The following is a 23,874-nucleotide window of genomic DNA, read 5'->3' on the forward strand; positions in this document are numbered from 1 at the left end:
TATTAACACTGTTTGGCCTTTCTTAGTACGGAAGAAAAGAATTGTGGTGGACTACCAAGTTGCAGAAATTGTATGAAATATGATCATCACATTAAAACTACGGATATCTTAATATATACAACCTCCAAAGCCACTGCCACATGTTTTGAAAAGATATATATCAGTTGGAAAATTTGTAAAACTGGGTTTGCATGATAATTTTTGAAAATATGGCAGATTTGAAATATATATATCCTGAAATTTGGATTGAGCATAGAATGAAATCACTAGCTAGTTAATATTTATAAAGGTCGTTATGTAGGCTTAAATATAGATTTATATGTATGTGAAATATTCCTATAGTATTATTTCATCAGAAACTCCATTGGTATGGGAATCACGTTATATTGATTACAAGTAATAAGAATTAACATAATTTTTTTTGTTCTATATAATGATATTAATTAGCGATCATTTAATAATGTAGGTGGATTAATTCAGTTACGTTCTAGAAATGATTTAAGAGTACTAATAAACCATAGATTTAAATTTAGTCTGTATCTGGTAAACATACAAATAAGCATTGTTGGAGGTCCAAGAAGCCGACCACTAGCGAATCTTTGGCCGCGATTCCACGCTTTCGAATTGGACTGTGGACGAGATGCACATTGTGAGATTTTTTATTTTTTTTTGGTGAGCTTTAGAGATAAATATCACATCATAGATTAGTTAATATATGCATACATTTGAATCTCAGATGCACTTAAATCACACGCACAATACGAGGAAAAAAAAGCGCACACACAATCATTATAATGACACTAATATATATAACTATACAGAACCCCTAATTTCTAACCGCCTCCACACCCACCACCACACCCGCCTCCACACCCACCACCACCACCACACCCACCTCCGCCGCAACAACAGCCTTTGGTCTTACTTTTTTCCGAAGACGACACAACAACAAGACCTCCATCTTTTTTTCCCGTCGTTTCACCTTTTTTGACGTTATCTTTTGGAGGAGATGACTTCGCCTCCTCCTCCTTGTGATAGCATAAGAGTGCACCCATCGCGATGGCCTGGTAAAGAAGGATTATAATGGCAACAATACTTATGAACCTTTTTTGTGTCTTTAAATTTTTCTGAAAATGTAATATTGATGCAAATATGAAATAGTGTCCATCCATATATAAATAGGTCTAAGTATCCGTTGACATTAAACATAAAGCTTACAACATAATTTTATTGCTTTTCTGATGTATACAAGTAATTGCAGTTGAAACTTCAATCTACTAGCTCGACATGGAACTTTTCTTGTTGCTTAACTTTTCAAGAAAAAAAATGTATATAATACAGTCAAATATAAAATGAGATCCTAGTAGTCGATTGAATATAGTTGAAATTCCATGGAATTAAGACTTTATAGATTTATGGATTGTATATTCATTAGATATCTATATCATGTGTGCAACAACTACATTTGATATATATCCCACATTCTCTTCTTTTTTTTAATGAATTAGATGATTGTTAGCTTTTGTTCGAAGACCAAAACAAGCTTTACCGTGAAATTAGAAAAATAGAAACACGTTACTTACCCAGTCTATACACCAGTCATGCTCAAGCATGCTGGAAATGTTGAAAACGTTCTAAAATCTAAACCATACACTATACAAAAACAAAAATGCACTTTCAGAAAACTGCCAGAAAAGATTATAATTAATGGCCAAAACAAAAACTTTGGAAGTGTATAATGATTAATGATTAATGATAAATTGCCCTTTCAGTTAGGTAAATAGCCCCATATCTTATTATTTAAAAAAAAAGGCTTATAACAGTAATCTAAATATTTTCTGCGTACGAATACAAGTATTTGCAGTGGAATTTCAAGCTACTGGCAAAGAAGTGGAATTTTTCTAGTTTATTAACTTTTCATATATTATAAGTTCAAATCTAAAATAGTAACCAAGTGATAGATTGAGACATTGAGTTGTTGAAATTCCATGGAAATTTGAATTTTTAGATTTATGGATTATTATATATTGATGGCATGTGTGCAATAAGTAAACTTGATATAAATTTCACATTATCTTTTTTAAATGAATATTTTAATGTAATCATTGTTGTATTGAGCTTGTTCCGAAGACCAATCAATCTTTTCCCGTGAAAGTACGAAAAATAGAAAGCATGACTTTACCCAGTGCACAACACATCAGTCATGCATGCTGGAAATGTTGGAAACATTCCATTAAATCACTACAAAAAAGGTAAAAGAAAGAAAAGAGCATCTTTGTTGGAAATCATCCAATATCAATATAATTCACCACAGAAATTAACATGATAAGTTTAACCGTTGCAAAATGTATGTTACTCTACCGCAAAATCATGGTAAAACGTACGACATAAAATTAACAGTGATACTTTTAATTAACTTCCTAAATTTGATAGTGATATACTTTTAGAAATTGAAATATTACCACACAACGACAAAAGAAATATTACCATACAACAAAATGATCAACAGTGAATATGACTCGAATTATCGGATGTGCAGAAAGTCAAATAGTATTGAAAGTGTGTTTGGGAAAATTTAAGCAGATTTCTTTACTATATGTACACTACAATAATAGTGTCGTTTAATAGAATACTATACCTTTAGTGATTATATAAATTCTTAACAAATTTTGAAAAAATGTTATTTATTCACAAAGTTTTTGATAAAAATGTTGATATAGCGAAAGTTTGGGGCTTTTGTTGATTTGGGTACTTTTCAGCCCAGAAATTAGAAAGAAAGAACATTTTTAATGTGCTTACGAAAATGGATACTTGCTGATATATAAATGGACTATTTTGCCCCTGTTTATTCTTCTTCTTCGTTGTTCATCTTCGTTTCTTCTTCTCTTTGTCGATTTTCTTCCTTTATTTTCCCTGAAAATTTCAATCGTTTTTAATCACGAAAACTAAACCCTAAAGCGATAGTATATAGGGAACCCAAGTTGAAATTGAATGCATTCTTCTCGGATGACAAATTTGCGATCTAGATTCAGTTTGCAAATTGAAATTGCATATTACTACTTGCTAAATTGAAAAGGGTAAAATCGATAATCAAAAGAAAATAAAGTACTCAATCTTGTAATCACTTTAGAAAATGCTGCATCCAACAATGGGATAAAGTTTTTTGTGGCAATCTCATTATTGATCCGTGAAAATTTACCATGTAGCATAAATATATGTGTAAAATAAAGTGAATAATAACAAATTGTAGGTGTTCGAAAAAGAAAAAAGAAAAACTATTGTAATTCACAAATTTCACAGCTACAAAATAGTAATTTTACGTATATATTTCATTATACAATATAATAGAGCATCTATAATTTCCGCACACACAAAAGATGATCACACATACATACCTAAACCTTACATGTATACGGAAATTACGATCACACGAACAAGAAAGCATTATTACATAACCACGAAAGCTTTAAGCTCCACAACCGCCGGCACAGCCGGCACCACCACCACAACAGCAGCCATTGCCGCGGCTAAAAGCCCTGCTAGTTCTGGTCTTACTACCTGACGTCATCACACGAAGCCCTCCATCTTTCTCTCCCGTCTTACCCTTTTTAATATCTCGCGACGGTGAAGACGGAGACGACGAAGGCTTTTTATTCTTCCGGCTGAGGATTCCACAAAACATACGAACCATCGAGATCGTATAGCAAAACTCAGTCACAGCTTATAACAATTAATAAAGAGCGTTTTTCCTTGTTTTATGAAAAAAGGATGTCTATATATAATACATGCATATGATTGATGTTCTTTTACTTGTGGATATCCCTCAATCTCTGTTGACTTTGTAAATATATAAACTTACGACATATTCATACCCTATTTGCCTTTAAACAATACAAAAGTTGTGGAAAAAAATTCTATTATGCGCATAACGAATGTGACCGTTATTTCTTTCAAATACATAGGAGATCCGTTCAAAATCTACATACCTAAGCAAAAATGTTGAGAGATGAATAACTCTCTTTTGACTATATGTTCCCATATATTTTAAAGCTAATTGCTAATAGTATATTAATGTATATATAATCAGATAAACATTGTGTGGTACAAGTACTCGTACCACTTAACGCTTGTTTGTTTGGTGGAAGTAGGGCGACTCAAAATAATAAAGGACCCAGAGCTGAAAAAAAAAATAGTTCTCATTTCCTGTGTTTTGTTATGCAAATTCTTTTTTGGATCGTAATTGTACTAGATTTACTTTAAAAAAAAAGAGAAATTTTGGGTGGACCTGTACATCAGCTCCTCCAGCACATGTGTAGAGCCGGGCCTGGGTGGAAGGTAAGAACAAAAGAAAGAAAGAAAAAGAATGCACGTATTTAAGACCATTTTGTTACACCAAGCAACAGCCACCACCATCTAAGATGGTACGGTAACATACGTTTGAACCGTTAAATCAACGGCTGCAACCGCAGCTACAATTATCGCAATTATTCATGTATGTTTATACGGAATTAATGTTCAAACAAAAAGGATTTTCAATTAACAAACACAATCAAATCTCTCTTTCTTTTCCTTCTCTATTAGGTTTAAAGCATGTATTTTACACTGGAACCCTAGAAACAGTCAAGAGTCATTATCTTTTCGATCACATAGATACAAATTAAAGAAAATCTCGTGAGTAACAACTAACAAAGGATACAATACAAATCTCTTGAGTAACAACTAACAAATATCGAAAGAACAATGGCGTTATTTCGGTAACCATGAAAGGTATATATGACGAAGAAGCTAATGCCCAAAAAAGAGATAAAGAAATATCATTATCTTATATCTAAAGAGAACCTCAAATTTTAACATCCCCCACATCCACCTCCTCCTCCCCCACCACCACATCCCCCCACCACCGCCACTGTGACCACCATCACAACCGTTGTCACCACCGCTACTGCCACCACAATCACCAGCAAATGCTGAAGTAGAAGCTGCAGGCGTCACATCATCTCTCTGTCTCCGAGGCCTCTCCAAATTTTTAGGCCCCTGATAGCGCAAGGTATTGTCTACTGCGTTTGGCCTCAGTGGAATGACAGATTTCTTCACAACGGTTTCGCTTTTACCCCACAAGCGATCTTCATGAATATAATCAACGTCAAATCTGCGACACTATAATGAAAAGATTAAAAAAAATTAAAAAAGAAACATCCTCTCTCGTACCATTTCCGACATCAATGTTTCTTGTCTGAAGTGTCGGAGCAGAAACAATTTGTCGCTGCCACTCCGGTGTCTGTGGCGGCTCCGGTAGCTGAAACTTCTTCTTCTTGTTCTTGTAACAACAGATAAACATTATGACAACAACTCCCGCTAAAACGCCGCTGATGCCTACAACAATAAGTTTGTACTTATCATCGAATTTCATGGTTTCTTTGTTTCGTTTGGAAAACTGATAATATCTCTATAGAACTTAGCAGAGTTAATGATGAATGAGGAAGATGCATATGACATAATGAGGGATTAGTGAGCATTTAATAAGGAAACCAGAAATTTGTGATTTTAATCTAATTACGGGAAGGACTTTGAGACTCCTAAATCATAGAGATATAAATGTAGTCCTATATTCGGATAACATACAACATGCATTATTGGATGTCCAATAAGTCTACCACTATCGAATTTTTGACCACAATTTCTCTCAACGCACTCGCTCGTAGTAGCCAAAATAGAGTTAATACAAAACAGAACGAATTAATTACTGATCACTACCATCGACCATTATACTTACGAAAATGTAATAATTGATTTTTATTACTTCTTACGTTTCACAACATTTTATTTCTTGGTTTTTGCTCTTTAATGTATCAACTAAGAATTTTCGTTTTGGAAATTCGGAGCATACTCAATAAAATACTCGTACTTCAAACTTGAAAGTAATTTATTCATGGCTACGGTTGAAGCGGCGGCCACAACCGCAGCTGCAATTATCGCAAGTGTGACCATATGTGTGTTTACGGAATTGTTCATTCGATAAGATTTCATTGAACAAATACACTACTCTCTCTCTCTTTTCTTCTCTATTACGGCATGTATAAGACACTAGAACCAACACTCAAGAACCATTCTCTTTTCAATTACACATCCAAAAACAGGCTTAAACCCTTAATAACCCATTGATGAAAAGGGATACAATACAATCTCCTCAGTAACAAAGATCGAAAGAACAATGCCGTTATTACGGAAACCCTCAAAACGTATGACGAAAAAGCTAACGCCCAAATTTTGAGTACTAGTTCAAAAGAAATGGGTACCGTTTTAAGTAGAGGCAAGATCTAGAGTACGATCTATAAACTCAACCGGCGATGAAGTTTTTTAAGAAGTTTGAAACCTGAGTTCTCTATTTGTAGCTTTGTGACACCTCTAAAACGAGCTTGTCCATGAACTGGTATTTCTTATCAAATCCCCAACCTGGATTACTCTGCATTGCCAAAAGTATTTCAGAAAAACATCAATACCTCTCTAGAGATATCTGATAGAAAGAGAGTAATGTTAGATGAAGAGTTTGAGTGTTTAGTTAAAGAGATCAAACCTTAAGAGTAAGAGCTGCACGATCTGCAAATCGTTTCACGGAATCAGGTGCACTTGCGGGAAGCGTTGTAGCAATTCTATCGAGTTCCTCGTTCTGTTTCTTAGCAGTTACACGATCAGGACCACTGTAGTGATCAACAATCTCTTTCATAAGGGGAGCCTGTGTCATCGCTTCATTAATTGCTTCCTGCAGAAAGTGAGAAATTCAAGTGATCATCAACTGAAACAAAATATTGCGTCGATTCATATAAAAACAAATTCACAAATTGAACACTATTACCTCCCATTCTTCTTGATCCTTGATTCCTTCGTAAGCCACTATGAAAGGCTTCACCTTCTCAAGGCACTCACGCAGAGACATTGGTGGTTTCTCATCAATGTCAGGATTTGATCCAAAGTCTGGCATAATGTATTCAGGCTCACACTCAATCTGCAAACCAAAATAGATAGAGAAAACTAAGAGACTCAAAAACCAACAAAAAGAGCACTTTCTCCATCGCTCCTTTGACTGAATGACCGATTTCACAATGAAAGAACAAAAACCATAGAGGCTATTATAAATCTGAAAATCATACAAGACGAGATGGTGGCCTACTTTTGTACATTGTGCATATTTCAGTCAAACAACTTCAAAGCCACCACAACCAATTCTACCACATTATAGAGTATGACTCAATACTAATACTATTGCTACTCGAGAATTCAATATTCCTAATACTATTTGAAGTTTCAGTGTTACCATTCTCAGTAGCAAGTTGTATACTTTTCTAGACAATTCATAGAGAAAATAAAACACAGAAACATTTACCATGAGATTGGTATCATAAGCATCTATAATGGCATCGTGAGTAGTAGAAGGCAACGCCTTTTCGCAAATTTCCTCAAAACCTTCCGCAAGCGTTTTCATCAATTCAGGTCCCATTTTCTCAGCAAACTTCTCTCCATCAGCTGAATCTCCAGCAAATATACGCATAGCCTCTTGTTCACCTTCTTCTTCTTTCTTATCATCTCTCCATCCATCACCACCTCTTCCTCTGCCTCTCCCTCTTGCTCCTCTTCCTCTCCCTCTCCCTCTCCCTCCTCTTCCTCCCACACTGCTTCCTTCAGCTTCACCACGCGAAAGCTCACTCCTTGCTCTTCTTCCAGCCTCTTCCGCACTCAATTGCGGCTTAGGAGTTCCATCTTTGACCGTTGGAGCCCGCTTCTGCTGAGGTTGTACTCTCTGCTGCTGCGGTGGAGGCGGAGGGCGTCGAATTTGGCGGTTATCTTCTTGTCGGATTGGAGCAGATTCCACAAGAGGCTTTCCTCGACCTGCTCCACTAGGATGTGAAAATTCGTTTCCTAATGCATTGAATATGTTATCAGGTGGATCAGCTTGACCAGGTTTAGACTCTGGTGGTGGTGGAGACGAAGTTGCGTCCTGCATCTCCTGCAGCTTCACAAATACAGGACTTCCCTGAGATTCATCATTAGGCTGCTGCTGTGGTTGCGAACGCGGCTGCTGCTGTTGTGGTTGTGAACGCTGTTGCTGCGATTGAGACTGTTGTTGCTGCGGTGGAGGCGGCGATTGGCGAGGAGGTTCAGCAGCGAAAGGTGAAACGGTGTCTGATCCAACGGATCCTCTTCCACGGCCAATACTAGGAGAATCTGATTTGACAAATGACGTAAACGCAGGAGAAATCGAATCAGATTGGATCGGACGACCACGACCATGACCATAACCTCCGGCAGATGACGGTTCACGTCCAGGAACCACCGGTTCACGATTTACACCGAATTGTCCTCTTCCAGCGGCGGGAAATCCTCCATCTTCACCGGAACCGCGTCCACGACCACGGCCGGAGGAGTCGGAGGAAGAGGAGAAATGAGATGTGGATTGGGTGAGAAATGGAGTTTGTTTGACTAAGGATGCAATGGTGAAGCCATTAGGGTTTGAGAATCTTCTTCCTATAGCACTTCTCATCTGTGAGATCTCTTCAAATTTCAAGAACTTTCGTAAACACTGGCGATTGAGGATTTGAGGGTTTTGAGTTACTGTGTTAATCGGAAAATGGGGGTTTTCCGAAACGTCGCCGTTTCTGTTGACTTATTGCTGCATATTTGTAAATTCATCCCTGTAGTTTGAGTACCTGATGGGAAGAGATTTATACTTTTCGATTTGTCGAAATCCCCCATAGTTATAGACATTAGGCCAAATTCAAGCACATTACAAAGAAAATGATCCAAAATTTAATTTTGCAGTTCCATCCCTGGATTTTGATACCTGACGGAAAATGAAATATACTTTTCCATTGACCCAAAAACTCCTATGAAGAGAATGATTATGCCAAAACTTAAGCGTTCAACACTTCAACATAAATAGTAAAATCTAAAATCTCCTAAATTCTAAACTTTTTTAGTTAAGAACCAACAAAAATGATCAAAAAAAAACCTTTAAAGAAAGATGATATGACTCAATAAGTCAAAGAACTCAGAACAAGAACTCAAAATCCAAGAAGCATGTTCATGGTTGTTGTCTTTCCAGAAACTACATAATTGGAAAACAACTGCTCTAGAAAAAGAAAGACAACTGAAAAAGAATAAATAACTGAATATTGTTGCATCACTCTCCTTCATCAACAAAGCCTCTGTTTTCTCCTAGTTTGGCGATGGTGATCGAGTGATTCGCGATCTCACTGGTGTCTTTGAAGGGCTTACCCTGAAGAATTCAAAAGATTTCATTTCAAATTGTTTTTATATTCAATGAAAGGTTTGTCACAAAAGAGAAATAATGTGTGTACCTTATCGGCTGAGATCCTAAGACTATTCCGCTGCAGTTTAGCGCTGCAACTGCACTCTCTGCCTTTTTATCCCGTAAACAAACGCATATTCAGTTGTTAAGTAAAAACTAAGCCTTGAAAAGTTCAGCTTTACTTGTTAACACTAACAAAAGAGGACACAGAAGCTGAGTTTTAACAGGAGTTTACCATGGCAAATTCAACAAAAGCTATGCGAGTAGAATGCACTTGGTCACCAAGAAGCCTTAAGCGAGTAACCTGTACAGAGAGAGAAGATAGAAAAAAGTTGAATGTTATTGTTGTTTTACAAATTTCATATTATCTTTATGAGAGCAGAAAAAGCAAGTTTTCGGATTCTAGACTGACCTCACCGCAGGCAGACTGAAAGAAGGTATTGACATCATCTTCAGTGGCCTGCAATTTATAGGAATCTCTCAAATCCGAGAACAAGTATGCAAACGCAATCTAAACTTTAACGGAGAAAAAGTATTTACATTCTTGTCAACATTTGTGCAGTAGATGGTCCTTGAACACATCTCTCTTTCATCTTCTGACTGAATAAAACACCAAAGGAAATAGTGGAAACCATCATTTTTGTTTCTAAAACTGTAAGCTACTATGCAGGCTGAGAAAAATGGAACTTCTTGTTTTTTACCCTGGGGAGAAATGTGGGATTCACTGGAAGAATAGCAGTTTTTGAAGGTAAGACTCTAACTGGGTAATATCCGATCATTGTTCCACCAAGACTTAAAGCCGATCGTGCACCTTCTGTTTTTCAAAACAAATTCATACTAATGTAACTCAAACTTGACACTTGAATTTTGTTTGTAAAGAAGATTAAGTAAAATCCAATAGCTTTAACTTACGGTCATCAGAAAACTCAACAAACGCAAAGCGAAGAACTGAATTCGGATCCCCGCAGATTCGACAATCAACAACCTTCAGAAGAAGAATGTAATATTAATTAACAAACAAAAGATGAAAACCGGTAACAAAGCTTATAGATTTCAACTTACTTGTCCACAGCTGCTGAACAAGCCAGCAAGGCCTTCCTCAGTCACCTATTTGAAAAAAAAAAAAAAAAATAGGTGACAATGTTGAAAAACTGAATCTTTTTTCTGAAAATCTAAAAAGAGGGTTTAAGTAACTTACACTCTGATCAATGTCAGAGACATACACTGTTCTTCTAATACTATCTTCTCTTTGAGCCTTAGAAGCTCTTCCAGGTAACCTCACTCTCCTCCCTTGGTTATAGTTGTTTCTTCTCTGTAATCCACAAAGCCAAAACAAAAAACAGACAATTTACCAAAACTCTTAATGAAATGTTAAGTAACGATCATATAAGAGTTGCAAAACTTGACAATGTAACTATTAGCCAACCAAACCAGATCAAAAAACAAAACTTTCTATATGAAACTTCAAGCTAGAGACTTTCCAGCACAAAGACCTAAACCCACTTAGAATGAAACCTCATTTAGAGGTCAACCAAAAATCCAAACTTTACCAATCAAAATATAATCAGAAACAGAAGAGAGATTGTACCCTCCGGTTAATGGCAACCTTTTTGTTGTCTTCACCAGATGGCTTTATAGCAATCACAAAATCGTCAGACTGATTAGTATTCCTCTTGTAAGAAGGGAAAAACTCCTTAGCTTCAGGATTGAGTTTCTTGAACATGGCAACAAGCTTCTTCATTTGATCATATTCCGGTTTGGATTTGGGTTTGAGGTCATCCGATTCGATTTCCGGTTTAGAATCCGTGCTCTTCTCAATTCCGTCTCCAGTTCCACCATCGTTGATTACGTCATTTGAATCAGTGGCCATCTCAGTGATCGCAGCCATTAATTAGATCAGAAAATTCCAAAAAAATATAAAACAACAAAAAGGATCACAATTCAACAAAAAACAAGAGACAGAGGAAAGAAAAAGTTGCGAACTTTTCCTTCTCTCTTCAGTCGAATTTCGTAAAAAAGATGCAAAATTTGATGAGATTAATCGAGTTTTATTGAACACCCATTTCAGAATACGAGAATGCTTAATCGTAGACAATATATAAATCTAGTGCGGTGGTTTCAGAAGGTGGCGATGGATGAGAAGAAGAAGAAGAAGAAGGAATGATGGGTTTTGGTTTGTTGCTTAGGCCTTTTTCTAGCTCAATCAAATAGACCAAAACTCTCTAACAAGAGTGCTTCTCTTTTTTTTCGGACTAAGATTTTTTTCTTAATTAATTTCGTCAAATGTAAAATTAAAAAGAAAAGAAAAGTTATGATTCTTTATTATTTTATGTTCCTCTTGAGGGCCTTTAGATAATTACATATTTTACACATACACCAGTTTATTACATTTTTTATATTGAAAAAAATCTTTAGTAGTTTTAGTACACTTTTTTTGCTAAGAAATATATTACACATTACTAATATTATTATTTAATATAATTGTTAAAATGTTATTATTTTTGTTATGGATATTAGATAGGGTGTGGTCTTTCATATGGACTGCATTGAAATGTGTTATTTTTTAGATACTGTTAGTTTGACACATCAACAAAATTTTGATTATTTTATAAACTTTTATTTTCTTCATAATTGCAAGCAATTGTTATAATAATTAGTCCATAAATCTTTGGATTCGTTGGGGGATTTTTTCCTTTTTTTAATATATTTTTTAACTATTGCTGGGATTTTATAGTTCCACTTTTATAATCTGCTTTTATTCTATTTTGTTATTTTATTTTACATTTCAATTTTGGTTTGCAGTTACTTTTGTATTGATATCCCTAATAACAGTAACCACACAACAATATGATAATTTTCTGGTTTTTCTAATATAAAATTTGAATGGTTTCTCGTCAGGAAAAAAAAATACAAACAAAAAATGTAAGACTTTGCAACGATGTATTAAGTGTGTAATTTGTTTTGCATTTTTTTATTGTTGCATAGAAAAACTATCAATTTCTTACCAAAACTCAAATTACAAATTTAGAGTTTTCATAAATTTAAACTCACTTCACTTCTTCAGATTACGAGTTTTAGTGTTTAAAATTAATGAGTTGGTCTATAAGAGCTTCGTGTGTTGGGGATTTGAAAAGATTAACCAAAGCTTTGTAAGAATTTTGCACCCAAAAAAAAAAGTTTTTGTAAGAAGGGTGAATTAGCTGTATAGCCATATTAGGACAAAAAATTAAAAATATAGCCATATAATTTACGTAATTCAGCAAGTAACCAAAAACTCTAACTAATTACAAGTCTATCCCTGCATTATTTCCTTATTTTCCAATTTGCCATGACTCATCATCTTCTTCGTTTTGTTGATCAGATATTGATCTAAAGGTAATATTCTATATGTTCTAAAGGTAATGGATTGTGAATCAGATATTGATTTAAAGGTAATGTTTTTTTAACAGACCTTTTTCATTCATCATCTTCTTCGTTGCTTCTTCTCTTCTCTCCATCCAACAGAAAATTTCCAGAAAATTTAAATTTTTTATATCAATCCATTCTAATTTAAAAACATCTATTGATTTAAGAAAACTAAACCCTAAGATACTATATATGGAACCCAAACAAAAATAATTAAACTAAATGAAATCATCTCAAGTTTCAGTTTTTAGAAATCTGACAAAATCATGTTTATATACTTTTAATCTCTTTTCTCCTTTCCTAAAGCGAATTGAAATCGATTCGATTTTGGGTTTAAATTTGTGTTAAGGATTTTCAATTTTATATATTGATCAAACCAGAAAATATTCAATAAGATCTTGTGAGTCTTCGTTTTCATTTTTTTTTTGTTCTAACTAGCAAATAGAATGGTACAAAATTGAAAGTAAAATAGAAAACTATAGTTCGGTTCTGTTTTAATTAAGTTAAAGTAGAAAAAAAAGATGAGAGGCGAGAGAGGTGAAACAAGCAATGGAAGAGAGGAAGAAGTGATTAAGGTGGTGGTGGTGTGTATGGTGTAGGTCGTAGTAATATTTGTGTTGGTGGTTGCAGTGGTCGTGTGTCAATTGCGGCGGCAATAATGGTGATGATGGTAGAGATGACAGCGTAATGGTAGTTTCTATGGTGGTGACGATTGCAGTGGTGATGGTGATGATGGTATGACATTTGTGGAAATAGTGGTGGATGCAATGATGATGACGGTTACAAGGGTAATGGTTGTAATAGCATAGAAGAGATGGTGATTGTATAGTTAAGGGTACTTTAGTATATATTATAGTTTATATACAAAATGTCTCTGTTTTTTTTGTTGGTTAGTTTCTTAATTATAGTTTTTTTGTTAGTCAATTTTGCAAATTTCCCTTTTAAGAATAATGATATATATAAAAAAAAAATAAAAAAATAATGATATTATACTGGGCTTTAATTTTACTGGTCAACAAAAGCCCATAGTCTCTCATTATGTGTTTATGACCCGTGTACCCGACCCATCTTTATAAATTAAAACGGATTTCGTAGAAAAGAAGTTATTTAAAGAGGGATCCGCTAATTTCTTCGTTACTTTTAGTCAACTTTAAAGAGTTTGCTTAGAAGATGGAAAAGTGAGGTACTATTGAATATTCAAGAAGAAGACATACCAAATGAGAATCGCAATATCTTTTGCTGATTTGAGACCAAAACGATTGTTGACTCTAATGGCGGATCGAAGTCGGATCAGAGGCTTTCTTAGAGAAGAACATGTGACGTATGCTTCCATTCTTCTCTACATCACTCTCTCTAGCGGTCAAATCTTCTTCAATAAGGTTTTAAGTCAAATCTCACATTCATATGTTATTGGATCTATGTTTTCTATTTGCAGTCTTTTTGCTCAAGATTTGATTTTATTAGATCTGGTGGACATTAGTAGATTTTAAAGCTTTTAACTTTGACAATCTTGGTAAAGTTCTGTTACAATGCGATTTGGTTTTGGACAAGAAATATAATAATAATAAAATTCTTGTTAATACAACAGTAGGTTCAAATGTATGGTTCAATGGTGAGTTATGTACTTCCATTACACAAATGATTATTCGCTTAAACAACTTTTTTACTGTTCAAACTTTTGTAAATTTTGGTTCATTCCATTTCTCTTTAGCTTCTTTCAGTTTCTTTTTTCCAGCACTAATTTTTATTTCTGACTCAATCTGATGCAGTGGGTATTGTCATCTAAGGAAATAAACTTCCCTTATCCACTTGGATTGACATTACTTCACATGACTTTTTCCTCTGTTTTGTGTTTTCTCCTCACGAAGGTTTTTAAGGTATCTCATTGGTTATTACGAAGACCTTTAATTTCTTTAATGCTTATAAGACAAAAACGCTTAATTCTGATTATTAGTCTTCTTGTTAAAAGGTCATGAAGGTTGAGGAAGGAATGACATTAGAAATGTAAGAAAGAAAGTGTTTCTGTAAGCAATTTATTTATTTTTGAGTTGTAAATACCGTTTAGCTAAAACATCACTCTATGTACTCAGATATGTTACATCAGTTATTCCAATAGGTGCAATGTTTGCAATGACTCTATGGTTAGGAAACACTGCTTATCTCTACATAACTGTTGCATTTTCCCAAATGTTGAAAGCCATCAGTAAGAACTTAAGCTCTTCCTGATCTCATTTGCGTTACTTATAAATTTTAGATAATCAAGAATCATATTTTTGCAGTGCCTGTTGCTGTGTTTATACTTGGAGTTTGTGTTGGGCTTGAAATAATGAGCTGCAAGATGCTTTTGATAATGTCAGTCATAAGTTTTGGCGTTTTAGTCTCGTCTTATGGTGAATTAAACATCAACTGGGTTGGAGTTGTTTACCAAATGGGTGGTATTGTTTCAGAAGCCTTGAGGCTAATCTTAATGGAAATTCTTGTTAAGAGGAAAGGCATCAAATTAAATCCACTCTCTCTTATGTACTACATGAGCCCATGCAGGTATTGTGAAAATCAAAGAACCCTATTCTCATTATTTATTTTTTTAATTTGAAGAAATCATAAAATTCACCAATTTAATAAAGTTTTTTTTTTTTTTTTAAACTTTTGTGGACTTTTACTTTTCTACTTTTAAAAGAATCCCAATTTTTTTTTTGCTTGTATTGATGTGTGTGTTGCAGCGCGATTTGCTTGTTCATACCATGGATATTTCTTGAGAAGTCGAAGATGGATACATGGAACTTTCATGTTCTTGTCTTGAGTCTTAATTCGCTATGTACATTTGCTCTCAATTTGTCGGTTTTTCTTGTGATATCTCGAACAAGTGCTCTTACTATCCGAATTGCTGGCGTGGTTAAAGATTGGTTGGTTGTTTTGGTCTCAGCTCTTCTCTTTGCCGAGACAAAACTCACAATCATCAATCTCTTTGGTTATGCCGTTGGTAAGATCATCTTATGTTTACCATTTCAGACAAAATTGAGCATTGGATTGTAAGACTTAAAAGTGTGATCTTGTGAATTTTGTTCACTCGCAGCCATCGTTGGTGTAGCTACGTATAACAACCATAAGCCAAAGAACGGTGAAAGCATAACGTTGGTTTCTCAATCTCCGAAAAACTCCGACAAGAAACCCGATGGCCCATTATAGCATTTTTCAACATAAGAGAGGTAACACATGACATATAGAAAGAACCATTTTTGTACTTAGGAAAATTGTTATCTATCATACAATTTTTTAGGAGCATCAGAAAATAAAGGAATCTTAAGCAGAAAGTCCGAGGAGAGTGTAACTGGGAATACAATTTTTAAAGGATTTCTTGGCTATATTTGTTTAGTTCCTATCTCTATATTCGAATTTTTCCAATCATATTAAAGATTAAAGCATTTTTTCAGTGATTTTACGTGTATGTAGTGTAATCATTCACTTATCATTTCTCAAATAGTGTTTATTTTTGGGGTACTATTACTTATAGTATGTGGCTATGTCCTCTTGTTATTTCCTCATGTTGACATTTCTTCATTTTGATTACTGAAATTATACTAATATAAATGATTTTTAAAAAACGTTAAAAAAAAATCCATTATATTAAACAAAACTCAATAACAATTTCAGATTTCCATGTAATTTTCACCCAAAAAAGAGACAATATAATTGGCAATGAAAAAATAAAAATTCATGTTCTCTCGATTTAGTTAATGGGCTTGTGATGTTAAAAAGCCCAATAACGGCACCAGTGAGTCTCGACGTGGCAGCTAGAGTTCCAGATCTCATCTCACATCCTCAACATGCCACGTGTTCTCTTCCATTCACAGAAGAAAGAAAAGACTTCTTCAAAATTGTTAATTGAACAAGTTTCGGCGAAAACCATTATAAGCTGTGATTGTGTGATGGCTTCTTCTACTAGATTAACTATTATACAATCAAGCTTCGTCTCCGCAAGAACAAGACTCAATTACGTCTCCAAGACAAATCATTCTGGGTTCGCTTGTCGTTCTCTTTCAAAACCCAGAAACTTGAGTCTCTCTGTTTATTCTATGGGTTCTTCTAGTTCTTCTCCGAAACCAGACAACGTCCAAGGTTCTTTTTAAAAATTTAACCTTTTTGAATTGATTCTGTTTCTCTCTGATTATCCGATGATTCCCATAAATCCCATTTCATGTTGTGTACTGTAATTTGCGTAAAAATGGTTTCTTTCTTTGTGGGTTTAGGTTAATGAGTTTTGTCTTTTTCCAAATGTTATGTTTGATGTTTTGGAAGAGAGATTTAGGTCAGCAAGTTTACTCAATTGGTTCTCAGAAGTTAGTGAAAGAGATTTGAGAGCTTATAAGTTATATCACCAATCCATGCTTTGCATTTGTTTGTATGTACAGTGTTACTTTCAATGCCATGTTCTTTAGAACAATCCTTTGCATTTTGAGAGATTTTTATCATGGTGCAGAGGCTGAGAAGAATGAGTTTGCTTCTCTAAGTGAAAATGAATGGAAGAAACGGCTAACACCAGAACAGTACTACATCACTAGACAGAAGGGCACAGAGAGAGCTTTCACTGGGTATGTAATGAAATGCTCATCGAAGATTATCGCCTTTTTAACATCATCACAATGACCTTATTGTCTGAAATTTTGGAGTTCACACTCAAATGAGTATTTTCTTGTTTTTCAGGGAGTATTGGAACTCAAAGACCCCTGGAGTATATAATTGTGTATGTTGCGACACACCTCTATTTGAGTAAGTTTCTATTATTGTAAATATGAAATTGTACTGAACTAATGAAGCAAAAATTCTCAAATGATTCATATGAATGAATGGTTATTAACAGATCAAAGTAATCATTTCTTGCAGTTCATCAACAAAGTTTGATAGTGGAACAGGGTGGCCATCTTACTACCAACCAATTGGAAACAATGTGAAGACAAAGCTAGACCTCTCTATCATCTTCATGCCTAGACAAGAAGTTGTCTGTGCTGTTTGTAACGCCCATCTTGGTCATGTCTTTGACGACGGTCCACGCCCAACCGGAAAACGATATTGCCTCAACAGGTTTATCATTCATCCTGATCTATTTATTAAATTTGCAAAAAGAGTATCAGAACATCGTTACTTGTGAATAAACAATTGAAATTAGATATCAATATTTCTGAAACCAAGCAAGTATTTTCCTTTCATTTGATCAAGAATGTTTTTGACTCTGTTCGAGTTTTCTCTAAGTTCCTGTTTTTGTGCTTTTTGTAGTGCTGCTCTGAAACTTAACGCATTGGAGAAAACAAGAGATTGAGAGTTTCTGGTACAAGGATTTGTTCATATTACATAATATACTGTATCATTATATCCACTGTATTTCCTCGTATTAAGTCGTTGTATGTAAGTCAACTATAATCCATCAAAAGGTTTAAACTTTGAGTTGATTTCACGATCTCCTTAGACAGCACATTCTTAAATTTATCTACTCCAATCTCTTTCCCACGTCTTCACCATATCCATTTCTTAATTTCATACATGAGTGTGTATATATATGGTTTTGGCTAGTGCTTTGTGTCAGGGAGCTATTAGAACCAACAATGGGGAAAGAAAATAGCAAAGTTGTTGTTTTGGACTTCTGGGCAAGTCCTTACGCTATGAGGACGAAGGTTGCGTTGAGAGAGAAAGGAGTTGAGTTTGAGGTTCAAGAGGAAGATCTGTGGAACAAGAGTGAGCTGTTGTTGAAATCAAACCCTGTTCACAAGAAAGTCCCTGTTCTTATCCACAACAACACACCAATTTCTGAATCGCTCATCCAAGTTCAGTACATCGACGAGACGTGGACTGATGCTGCATCTTTCTTGCCCTCTGATCCTCAATCTAGAGCCACTGCAAGGTTCTGGGCTGATTACGCTGATAAAACGGTAATTAGTGTTTATAATTCATCTGTTTCTGTTTCGGTTTGCTTTATATGTCTACTTGGTTTTGATCAAATTCACCAAAATGCAGATATCATTTGAAGGAGGAAGAAAGATTTGGGGAAACAAGAAAGGGGAAGAACAAGAGAAAGGCAAGAAAGAGTTTCTTGAGAGCTTGAAGGTTCTTGAAGCTGAGCTTGGAGACAAATCTTACTTTGGAGGAGAGACATTTGGTTATGTAGACATAACTCTTGTCCCGTTTTACAGTTGGTTCTACGCACTCGAGAAATGTGGTGACTTCTCTGTCGAAGCTGAGTGTCCGAAGATCGTGGCTTGGGGAAAGAGATGTGTTGAACGAAACAGTGTTGCTGCTACATTGCCTGAATCTGAGAAAGTTTATCAACAAGTCCTTAAGCTCAGACAGATTTTTGGTGTTGAATGAATGCGGTATAAAAACAAAGACATCTAATGTTTTCACTTTTTTTTTTTTTTGTCTTTTCTTTGTTTTGGCATTTCAAAATGTTTTTTTGAGAAATAATTGACTTTTAAAATGGTCTAATGGAGATGTTTATTTTTATTTTTTTCTATTTCTCAATAAAATTTGTCTGCCTAGGAATGATAAAAATTATAAAATCAATCATTATAACAAAAATCAAACAAATAGATGATTAAATCTATTAGCATTAGCATTCACCAATTACTTGCAAAAGAAAAATAGAAAAAATATATTTCAATGATACTACGTACAATACCTAATCATGATGATGATATGATATAACGGATAGAGATATCTAGAGTTTGACATTGAAAAGAAAAGAAGGAAACAGAGCCAAGGTCAACTTGCCGGACACCAAAATCAGTTAAGATTTGTTGATAACATCGGCAAGTCATCCTTGGCTCAATCTCATTCTTTAATTTTTCCATGCAAGACTCTATGATACAATTAGTGACTCTCATTATCATCTTGTTTTTTTTTGCACCTCTCATATTTTCTTGTGATATTGTTATGGCAAAACCCTAACTCATGATGAAGGTATTTATAGACTTAAGTGTAGAAATGTGTGAATTAATTTAGTTGAAATGTAAAGTTTTTGCATTAACTTATATGCAATTATTTATTGAATAGTCTTATCCATGCAGGGTTTTAGAGCATGCAGACAAAAAAAAACAAAATGAAAACGATAATGGAATTTTGACCACAATCGTATATTGAAGAATATAATTACTTTAGAAGATTGGCTGACCTTATACTATCATATTCGAATTCCAATTTTGTGTGAATAATTAATATTCGTACCTCACTACTGCAAGTCTTCAAAGGCATATCGTATATGTCTGGGACATCAAAACCCACCTGTCGTACTTTTCTTATGATTGGACTCATAGTAAAAAAAAAAAAAAAAACTATCGATCGATCGTCTCACAACAAAAAATGCCTACAAAATCATCTTTGTTTTTAATTAAGTGTCACAGAATAATTAGTTTAAAAGAAGTTTTGGGTTTTCGGTATTAGTTTTTTGAATGATCAAGATTTCTTATATATGGGTTGAGAGTGAGTCGAAGAGCCGCTTGCACATGTCGTAGAGGAGTCTGTAACTGAGGTATTGAGATTTGAGATTCCCTCGACAACTTAGTTTCTTCGGGGCGATAGTGAAAGGCTTTCTCACTACTAGGGGTTTCGTTATTGCAGTCTTTACAATCGTCATTGTCTTTCTTCGCCTTCAGTAGCTCAATATGGAGGAACTTCAAAATTGCTTAATCACTTCAATCTGACACCATTAGTTTCACTCGGACCAATTGTTTTTGCTTCTATGTTTTTTTTACCATGAAACCAAATCAAATGGTTTAATATCCATGATTGTAAACTTAAACATTTAGTACCAATGTTTGAAATCTATACAAGGATATTCAATTTAGTACAAATGCAAAATTTCATATATGTATGATAGTAGAAAAAATGATAAAACATTTGAGGTAAATGTGTGTCTAAACAGTTGAACAAAAATTAGATTTTTATGTTCTAAAGAATCTTGACAGCAAAAAAATGTTCCGAGCAATCTTATCTTATTTTTGGTCTGACCTAAATGGTATCTATTTGTCCAATTGAATAGGACATTTCAATATCACATGATGTGATCTATCAATAGATAGAATAAAAATTAACTTTATTGCTTAAATTCGTTTACTAATTAGCATCAAAAAAGATTGAGTTGTTTTTGGTTAAAAAGTTTCATGATAATTTTTTTTTTGTCAAAAAGGTTTCATAATATTAAACCTATACTAATTACAAATTATTTAGTTGCTACCTCTACGTAAATTGGCCATTACACATGAATATTAGAAAGAATCTTTCAGTTTTTGTTAGAGAATCGATACTTCATTTTGTCGATCAAGCCACAAGAAAAGATGGTCTAATACCAAAAAAAGATCTAGTACGTCGACAGGTGGGGGGATTAATTTATGTCGCAGACTATATAGTCTAATATACGATGCCTTTGGTGTAGTGAGGTTCGAATATTATTTACTCACACAAAATTGGAATTCGAAAATGGTAATATAAGGTCAGCCAATCTTCTAAAGTGATTATATTCTTCAATATAGGATAGTGGTCAAAATTCCATTACTATTTTTTATTCTTTGCTGCATGCACTAAAGAAAAATTGCATGGATAAGAAGACTATTCTATAGATAATTGCATATAATTAAGTTTATGCAAAAACTTTAAATTTCAGCTAAATTAATTTACACATTTCTCACGACACATGCCTATAAATACCTTCATCATGAGTTAGGGTTTTGCCATAACAAATCACTAGAGAATATGAGAGGTAGAAAAAAAAAATGATGATGATGATGAGTCACTAATTAATTGTATCATAGAGTCTTGCATGGAAAAATAGAAAATGAGATTGAGCCAAGGATGACTTGCCGATTTTCTCAACGAATCTTACTGATTATGGTATCCGGCAAGTTGACTTTGGCTCTGTTTCCTTCCCTTCTTTTCGATGTCAAACTCTAGATACCTAACCACATATCATATATATCATCATCATTCATCAATCATCATGATTAGGGGTTGCTTTGTAGTATCGTTGAAATGTATATATTTTTTCCAAGTATTTGGTGTTCTAATGGCATTTGATCCGCTATATATAGCTTTCGTAATGTAAAGAAAATACAAAACTTTTGCAGGGATAGTATCTTTTGACATGTTAATGAATGAAGTTTTTATTACCATCTCTAATCAGTTCTAAATCCGGAATTGTCAACTTTGTGAAGTAGGCAAGTTATTGACAAAGAACAAATAATAACAAATCACTTAATTTGAGAAAGATTCCTCCCTTCTTTTTGATGTCAAAATCTAGATATCCATAAATCATCATCATCATTAGCACTATTATCTAGTCAGCTTGTACTTTCATTGAAATAGGCGTTTTTGTAATAGCATTTGCTCGGGTTATTATGGTATTCAACACTTGTACTTGCAGCCGTAGCTCTTACCACTAAGGATACTAAAGCACTAATTCATTCTTTCAATAGCTATTCCTACAAGGCATTTTGCAAGAACCCTTTTTTCTCTTCCTCTCACTCTTTTAACTCTGCGTCGTATAGACACTAGTTAGAAGCTGACCCATTGGAAGCAAAGAACAGAACAAATTAAAGCAGCAAAAGAGAGAGAGAGAGAGAGAGAGAGAGAGAGAGAGAGAGAGAGAGAGAGAGAGAGAGAGAGAGAGAGAGAGAGAGAGAGAGAGAGAGAGAGAGATGTTTTGCCTTGTCTAAGTGGCAAATGAGAACACAACTTCGAGAAGATATAGCCAGTCAAGGATTACAACACCAATCAGAAAACTTTGTTGAGAAGTTATAGTTTTCCAGGATACCAAAACGCAAAGAGATTACAGTCACACTCATAGTGATCAAACCAAACCAAACCAAAACAGGCCAAGTCAATACATATTACAAACAACTGGCAATAAGTCTATTTTGAACAATCTTCAGGAGTTGTGGCACTCAGACAGCTGGGTATTAAACTGCAAGAAAAGAAAATGACAAAATGACAAGAAAACCAACAGATCAGCAATCCAACACACAAATGAGAACAAGACAAAAAGAGCAGTCAAAGAAAGCTACAAACAAAGGGAGGATTAAGGATTAGTAATTTACACCACCTATACGGGTTTCCTTCTTGTCGAGAATACGCTTCTTGTAGAGAATACGGAACCCACAATCTCTGCATTGGAACACATCTCCACGCTTCAAAATGTTCTCTTGTCCACAATCTTCAAAACAAACATAATTTAGACAAACAAGTTAAGCAAACCATAGAAAAAAAGAACACAACCTATTACTTACAAAAAAATATGATAAATCTTCGTATGATTTAGTTTTGGGTTTTGCATGTTAATGTCTGACGCTGCTTAATTAGGAACATCTTGATTTAAAAGTAAAGCAAAGCTCCTAATCAAAAAGACCTCAAGTCAGATAGATCAGAACAATCTGATTGATTTTTGTTGCTTCCTAGCTAAAGCCAATTATGAAATTGCTTAAAAGATTAGGGTTCATAAACCAAAAAGTCAGAGTTAAATGAAATTTTCTGAGCTTTACCTCCGCAGACGTAAATAACTAGTTGTTCGGGCTGTTTATCATCTGTTTCGGACTGTTGTAGATCCATGGTTTCGAAATTGACTCTGTCAAGAAACAACACACATGCAATGCAAATCGAATTGAGTCAGTGTTTTTTCTCAAGAGATTCGAAATGCGAAAGGACAAGACTACAAGATTGGAATCTTTTGCGCGACTAAATTTAGAGGCAATATAAAATTCTGAGATTGTTATTGATGTTCATACTTACCCGGACTAGGGTTTATATACAGAATTAGTGCTTTTGATGATTTCGAGGAACAGAAGCGAAGAGAACGAGAGACAGAGAAAATGACAGACGAGGATATTTATAACGGCGTGTCTGGTTCCAAAGTTCAAACATATTAACTCACAGATATGGCCTTTTTAATTAAAACAATTTAAATATGGGCCCATATAAATTGGGTCTCAAAGGTCAAAACATTGTATAGATTTTCATTTTATAAGAAAAATTATTATGGGTACATTTTGTTGTGATTTCTCTTTTATATATGGCTGTGATTAAAATAAAATTTAAAAGCCATATACAGTAAAATTTCAAAATAACATGAAAGTAAAACAAAAAAAAATGTTAAAGATTTTAAGAAAGTTCAAAATTTTATTTGCTAGCAA

The 23,874-nt window shown here is 34.4% G+C and overlaps 8 protein-coding genes and 2 non-coding genes across 17 annotated transcripts; 5 read left to right on the forward strand and 5 right to left on the reverse strand.

Moving 5' to 3' along the window:
* Positions 1-833: 833 nt before the first annotated feature.
* Positions 834-5,490, reverse strand: AT1G53640 (uncharacterized protein; the record flags this gene model as incomplete). The annotated part of the gene is made up of 5 exons (NM_104241.2): positions 5,209-5,490; positions 4,899-5,123; positions 3,604-3,720; positions 3,457-3,554; positions 834-1,064 (listed from the first exon to the last, which is right to left on the reverse strand). The coding sequence occupies exons 1-5, from the start codon at positions 5,408-5,410 to the stop codon at positions 834-836; spliced, it is 873 nt and encodes a 290-aa protein (NP_564638.1). The 5' UTR covers positions 5,411-5,490.
* Positions 5,491-5,964: 474 nt separating this feature from the next.
* AT1G53645 (hydroxyproline-rich glycoprotein family protein) lies at positions 5,965-8,705 on the reverse strand. The gene is made up of 4 exons (NM_104242.4): positions 7,382-8,705; positions 6,854-7,003; positions 6,575-6,760; positions 5,965-6,463 (listed from the first exon to the last, which is right to left on the reverse strand). The coding sequence occupies exons 1-4, from the start codon at positions 8,534-8,536 to the stop codon at positions 6,383-6,385; spliced, it is 1,572 nt and encodes a 523-aa protein (NP_564639.1). The 5' UTR covers positions 8,537-8,705; the 3' UTR covers positions 5,965-6,382.
* Positions 8,706-8,871: 166 nt separating this feature from the next.
* Positions 8,872-11,568, reverse strand: CID8 (CTC-interacting domain 8). 2 transcript variants are annotated; one of them, NM_104243.4, is made up of 10 exons: positions 10,893-11,568; positions 10,503-10,616; positions 10,367-10,411; positions 10,217-10,289; positions 10,006-10,118; positions 9,845-9,904; positions 9,717-9,764; positions 9,540-9,608; positions 9,354-9,415; positions 8,872-9,271 (listed from the first exon to the last, which is right to left on the reverse strand). In NM_104243.4, exons 1-10 carry the CDS (start codon positions 11,190-11,192, stop codon positions 9,211-9,213), a joined length of 945 nt encoding a protein of 314 aa, NP_175769.1. In that variant the 5' UTR covers positions 11,193-11,568; the 3' UTR covers positions 8,872-9,210. The 2 variants fall into 2 exon arrangements, with proteins under 2 accessions (NP_175769.1, NP_001031182.1); NM_001036105.1 differs by having other exon boundaries at positions 9,022-9,271; positions 10,911-11,396.
* A 1,083-nt stretch (positions 11,569-12,651) lies between these two features.
* AT1G53655 (uncharacterized protein) lies at positions 12,652-13,673 on the forward strand. Its single transcript, NM_001333600.1, has 2 exons — positions 12,652-12,735; positions 13,340-13,673. Exons 1-2 carry the CDS (start codon positions 12,706-12,708, stop codon positions 13,448-13,450), a joined length of 141 nt encoding a protein of 46 aa, NP_001320751.1. The 5' UTR covers positions 12,652-12,705; the 3' UTR covers positions 13,451-13,673.
* A 160-nt stretch (positions 13,674-13,833) lies between these two features.
* On the forward strand, positions 13,834-16,138 carry AT1G53660 (nodulin MtN21 /EamA-like transporter family protein; the record flags this gene model as incomplete). 5 transcript variants are annotated; one of them, NM_001333602.1, is made up of 7 exons in its annotated part: positions 13,834-14,088; positions 14,479-14,586; positions 14,679-14,713; positions 14,800-14,912; positions 14,989-15,250; positions 15,430-15,689; positions 15,783-16,138. In NM_001333602.1, 7 exons carry the CDS (start codon positions 13,927-13,929, stop codon positions 15,893-15,895), a joined length of 1,053 nt encoding a protein of 350 aa, NP_001321593.1. In that variant the 3' UTR covers positions 15,896-16,138. The 5 variants fall into 5 exon arrangements, with proteins under 5 accessions (NP_001321593.1, NP_001321592.1, NP_175770.4 ...); NM_104244.5 differs by having other exon boundaries at positions 13,981-14,088; positions 15,783-16,044; NM_001333601.1 differs by having other exon boundaries at positions 14,989-15,689.
* Positions 16,139-16,579: 441 nt separating this feature from the next.
* On the forward strand, positions 16,580-18,210 carry MSRB1 (methionine sulfoxide reductase B 1). 2 transcript variants are annotated; one of them, NM_104245.4, is made up of 5 exons: positions 16,580-16,825; positions 17,187-17,298; positions 17,411-17,476; positions 17,591-17,788; positions 17,981-18,210. In NM_104245.4, exons 1-5 carry the CDS (start codon positions 16,636-16,638, stop codon positions 18,021-18,023), a joined length of 609 nt encoding a protein of 202 aa, NP_564640.2. In that variant the 5' UTR covers positions 16,580-16,635; the 3' UTR covers positions 18,024-18,210. The 2 variants fall into 2 exon arrangements, with proteins under 2 accessions (NP_564640.2, NP_001117484.1); NM_001124012.1 differs by having other exon boundaries at positions 16,590-16,825; positions 17,612-17,788; positions 17,981-18,168.
* Positions 18,211-18,268: 58 nt separating this feature from the next.
* On the forward strand, positions 18,269-19,113 carry GSTU28 (glutathione S-transferase TAU 28). Its single transcript, NM_104246.2, has 2 exons — positions 18,269-18,630; positions 18,716-19,113. The coding sequence occupies exons 1-2, from the start codon at positions 18,307-18,309 to the stop codon at positions 19,064-19,066; spliced, it is 675 nt and encodes a 224-aa protein (NP_175772.1). The 5' UTR covers positions 18,269-18,306; the 3' UTR covers positions 19,067-19,113.
* A 298-nt stretch (positions 19,114-19,411) lies between these two features.
* MIR169d lies at positions 19,412-19,565 on the reverse strand. Its single transcript, NR_139864.1, has one exon. It is a non-coding gene; the product is annotated as a microRNA ath-MIR169d precursor (primary transcript).
* A 1,901-nt stretch (positions 19,566-21,466) lies between these two features.
* MIR169e lies at positions 21,467-21,683 on the forward strand. The gene has a single exon (NR_139865.1). It is a non-coding gene; the product is annotated as a microRNA ath-MIR169e precursor (primary transcript).
* A 717-nt stretch (positions 21,684-22,400) lies between these two features.
* Positions 22,401-23,575, reverse strand: AT1G53690 (DNA directed RNA polymerase, 7 kDa subunit). Of its 2 annotated transcripts, NM_001333605.1 has the most exons (4): positions 23,474-23,575; positions 23,227-23,309; positions 22,791-22,901; positions 22,401-22,652 (listed from the first exon to the last, which is right to left on the reverse strand). In NM_001333605.1, exons 2-4 carry the CDS (start codon positions 23,291-23,293, stop codon positions 22,648-22,650), a joined length of 183 nt encoding a protein of 60 aa, NP_001319215.1. In that variant the 5' UTR covers positions 23,294-23,309; positions 23,474-23,575; the 3' UTR covers positions 22,401-22,647. The 2 variants fall into 2 exon arrangements, with proteins under 2 accessions (NP_001319215.1, NP_001322822.1); NM_001333606.1 differs by lacking the exon at positions 23,474-23,575 and having other exon boundaries at positions 23,227-23,447.
* Positions 23,576-23,874: the final 299 nt, after the last annotated feature.

This window comes from Arabidopsis thaliana (genome assembly GCF_000001735.4).
Source record: "Arabidopsis thaliana chromosome 1 sequence".
In the NCBI taxonomy this organism is placed as follows: domain Eukaryota; kingdom Viridiplantae; phylum Streptophyta; class Magnoliopsida; order Brassicales; family Brassicaceae; genus Arabidopsis; species Arabidopsis thaliana.

Bases quoted from the DNA above. Each gene is read 5' to 3' on its own strand.
- AT1G53645 (NM_104242.4), bottom strand. From the start codon at position 8,536: ATGAGAAGTGCTATAGGAAGAAGATTCTCAAACCCTAATGGCTTCACC. The intron at 7,004-7,381 runs GTAAATGTTTCT...TTTGGTTTGCAG, and splicing joins CTTATGATACCAATCTCATG to ATTGAGTGTGAGCCTGAATA. The intron at 6,761-6,853 runs GTAATAGTGTTC...CACTTTCTGCAG, and splicing joins AGGATCAAGAAGAATGGGAG to GAAGCAATTAATGAAGCGAT.
- CID8 (NM_104243.4), bottom strand. From the start codon at position 11,192: ATGGCTGCGATCACTGAGATGGCCACTGATTCAAATGACGTAATCAAC. The intron at 10,119-10,216 runs GTAAGTTAAAGC...TTTGAAAAACAG, and splicing joins TGTTGAGTTTTCTGATGACC to AAGGTGCACGATCGGCTTTA. The intron at 9,416-9,539 runs GTAAACTCCTGT...CGGGATAAAAAG, and splicing joins CTTTTGTTGAATTTGCCATG to GCAGAGAGTGCAGTTGCAGC.
- AT1G53655 (NM_001333600.1), top strand. From the start codon at position 12,706: ATGGATTGTGAATCAGATATTGATTTAAAG. The intron at 12,736-13,339 runs GTAATGTTTTTT...TGGTGGTTGCAG, and splicing joins AATCAGATATTGATTTAAAG to TGGTCGTGTGTCAATTGCGG.
- MSRB1 (NM_104245.4), top strand. From the start codon at position 16,636: ATGGCTTCTTCTACTAGATTAACTATTATACAATCAAGCTTCGTCTCC. The intron at 16,826-17,186 runs GTTCTTTTTAAA...ATCATGGTGCAG, and splicing joins GAAACCAGACAACGTCCAAG to AGGCTGAGAAGAATGAGTTT. The intron at 17,477-17,590 runs GTAAGTTTCTAT...CATTTCTTGCAG, and splicing joins TGCGACACACCTCTATTTGA to TTCATCAACAAAGTTTGATA.
- GSTU28 (NM_104246.2), top strand. From the start codon at position 18,307: ATGGGGAAAGAAAATAGCAAAGTTGTTGTTTTGGACTTCTGGGCAAGT. The intron at 18,631-18,715 runs GTAATTAGTGTT...ACCAAAATGCAG, and splicing joins CTGATTACGCTGATAAAACG to ATATCATTTGAAGGAGGAAG.
- AT1G53690 (NM_001333605.1), bottom strand. From the start codon at position 23,293: ATGGATCTACAACAGTCCGAAACAGATGATAAACAGCCCGAACAACTA. The intron at 22,902-23,226 runs GTAAAGCTCAGA...TTTGTTTTGAAG, and splicing joins AGTTATTTACGTCTGCGGAG to ATTGTGGACAAGAGAACATT.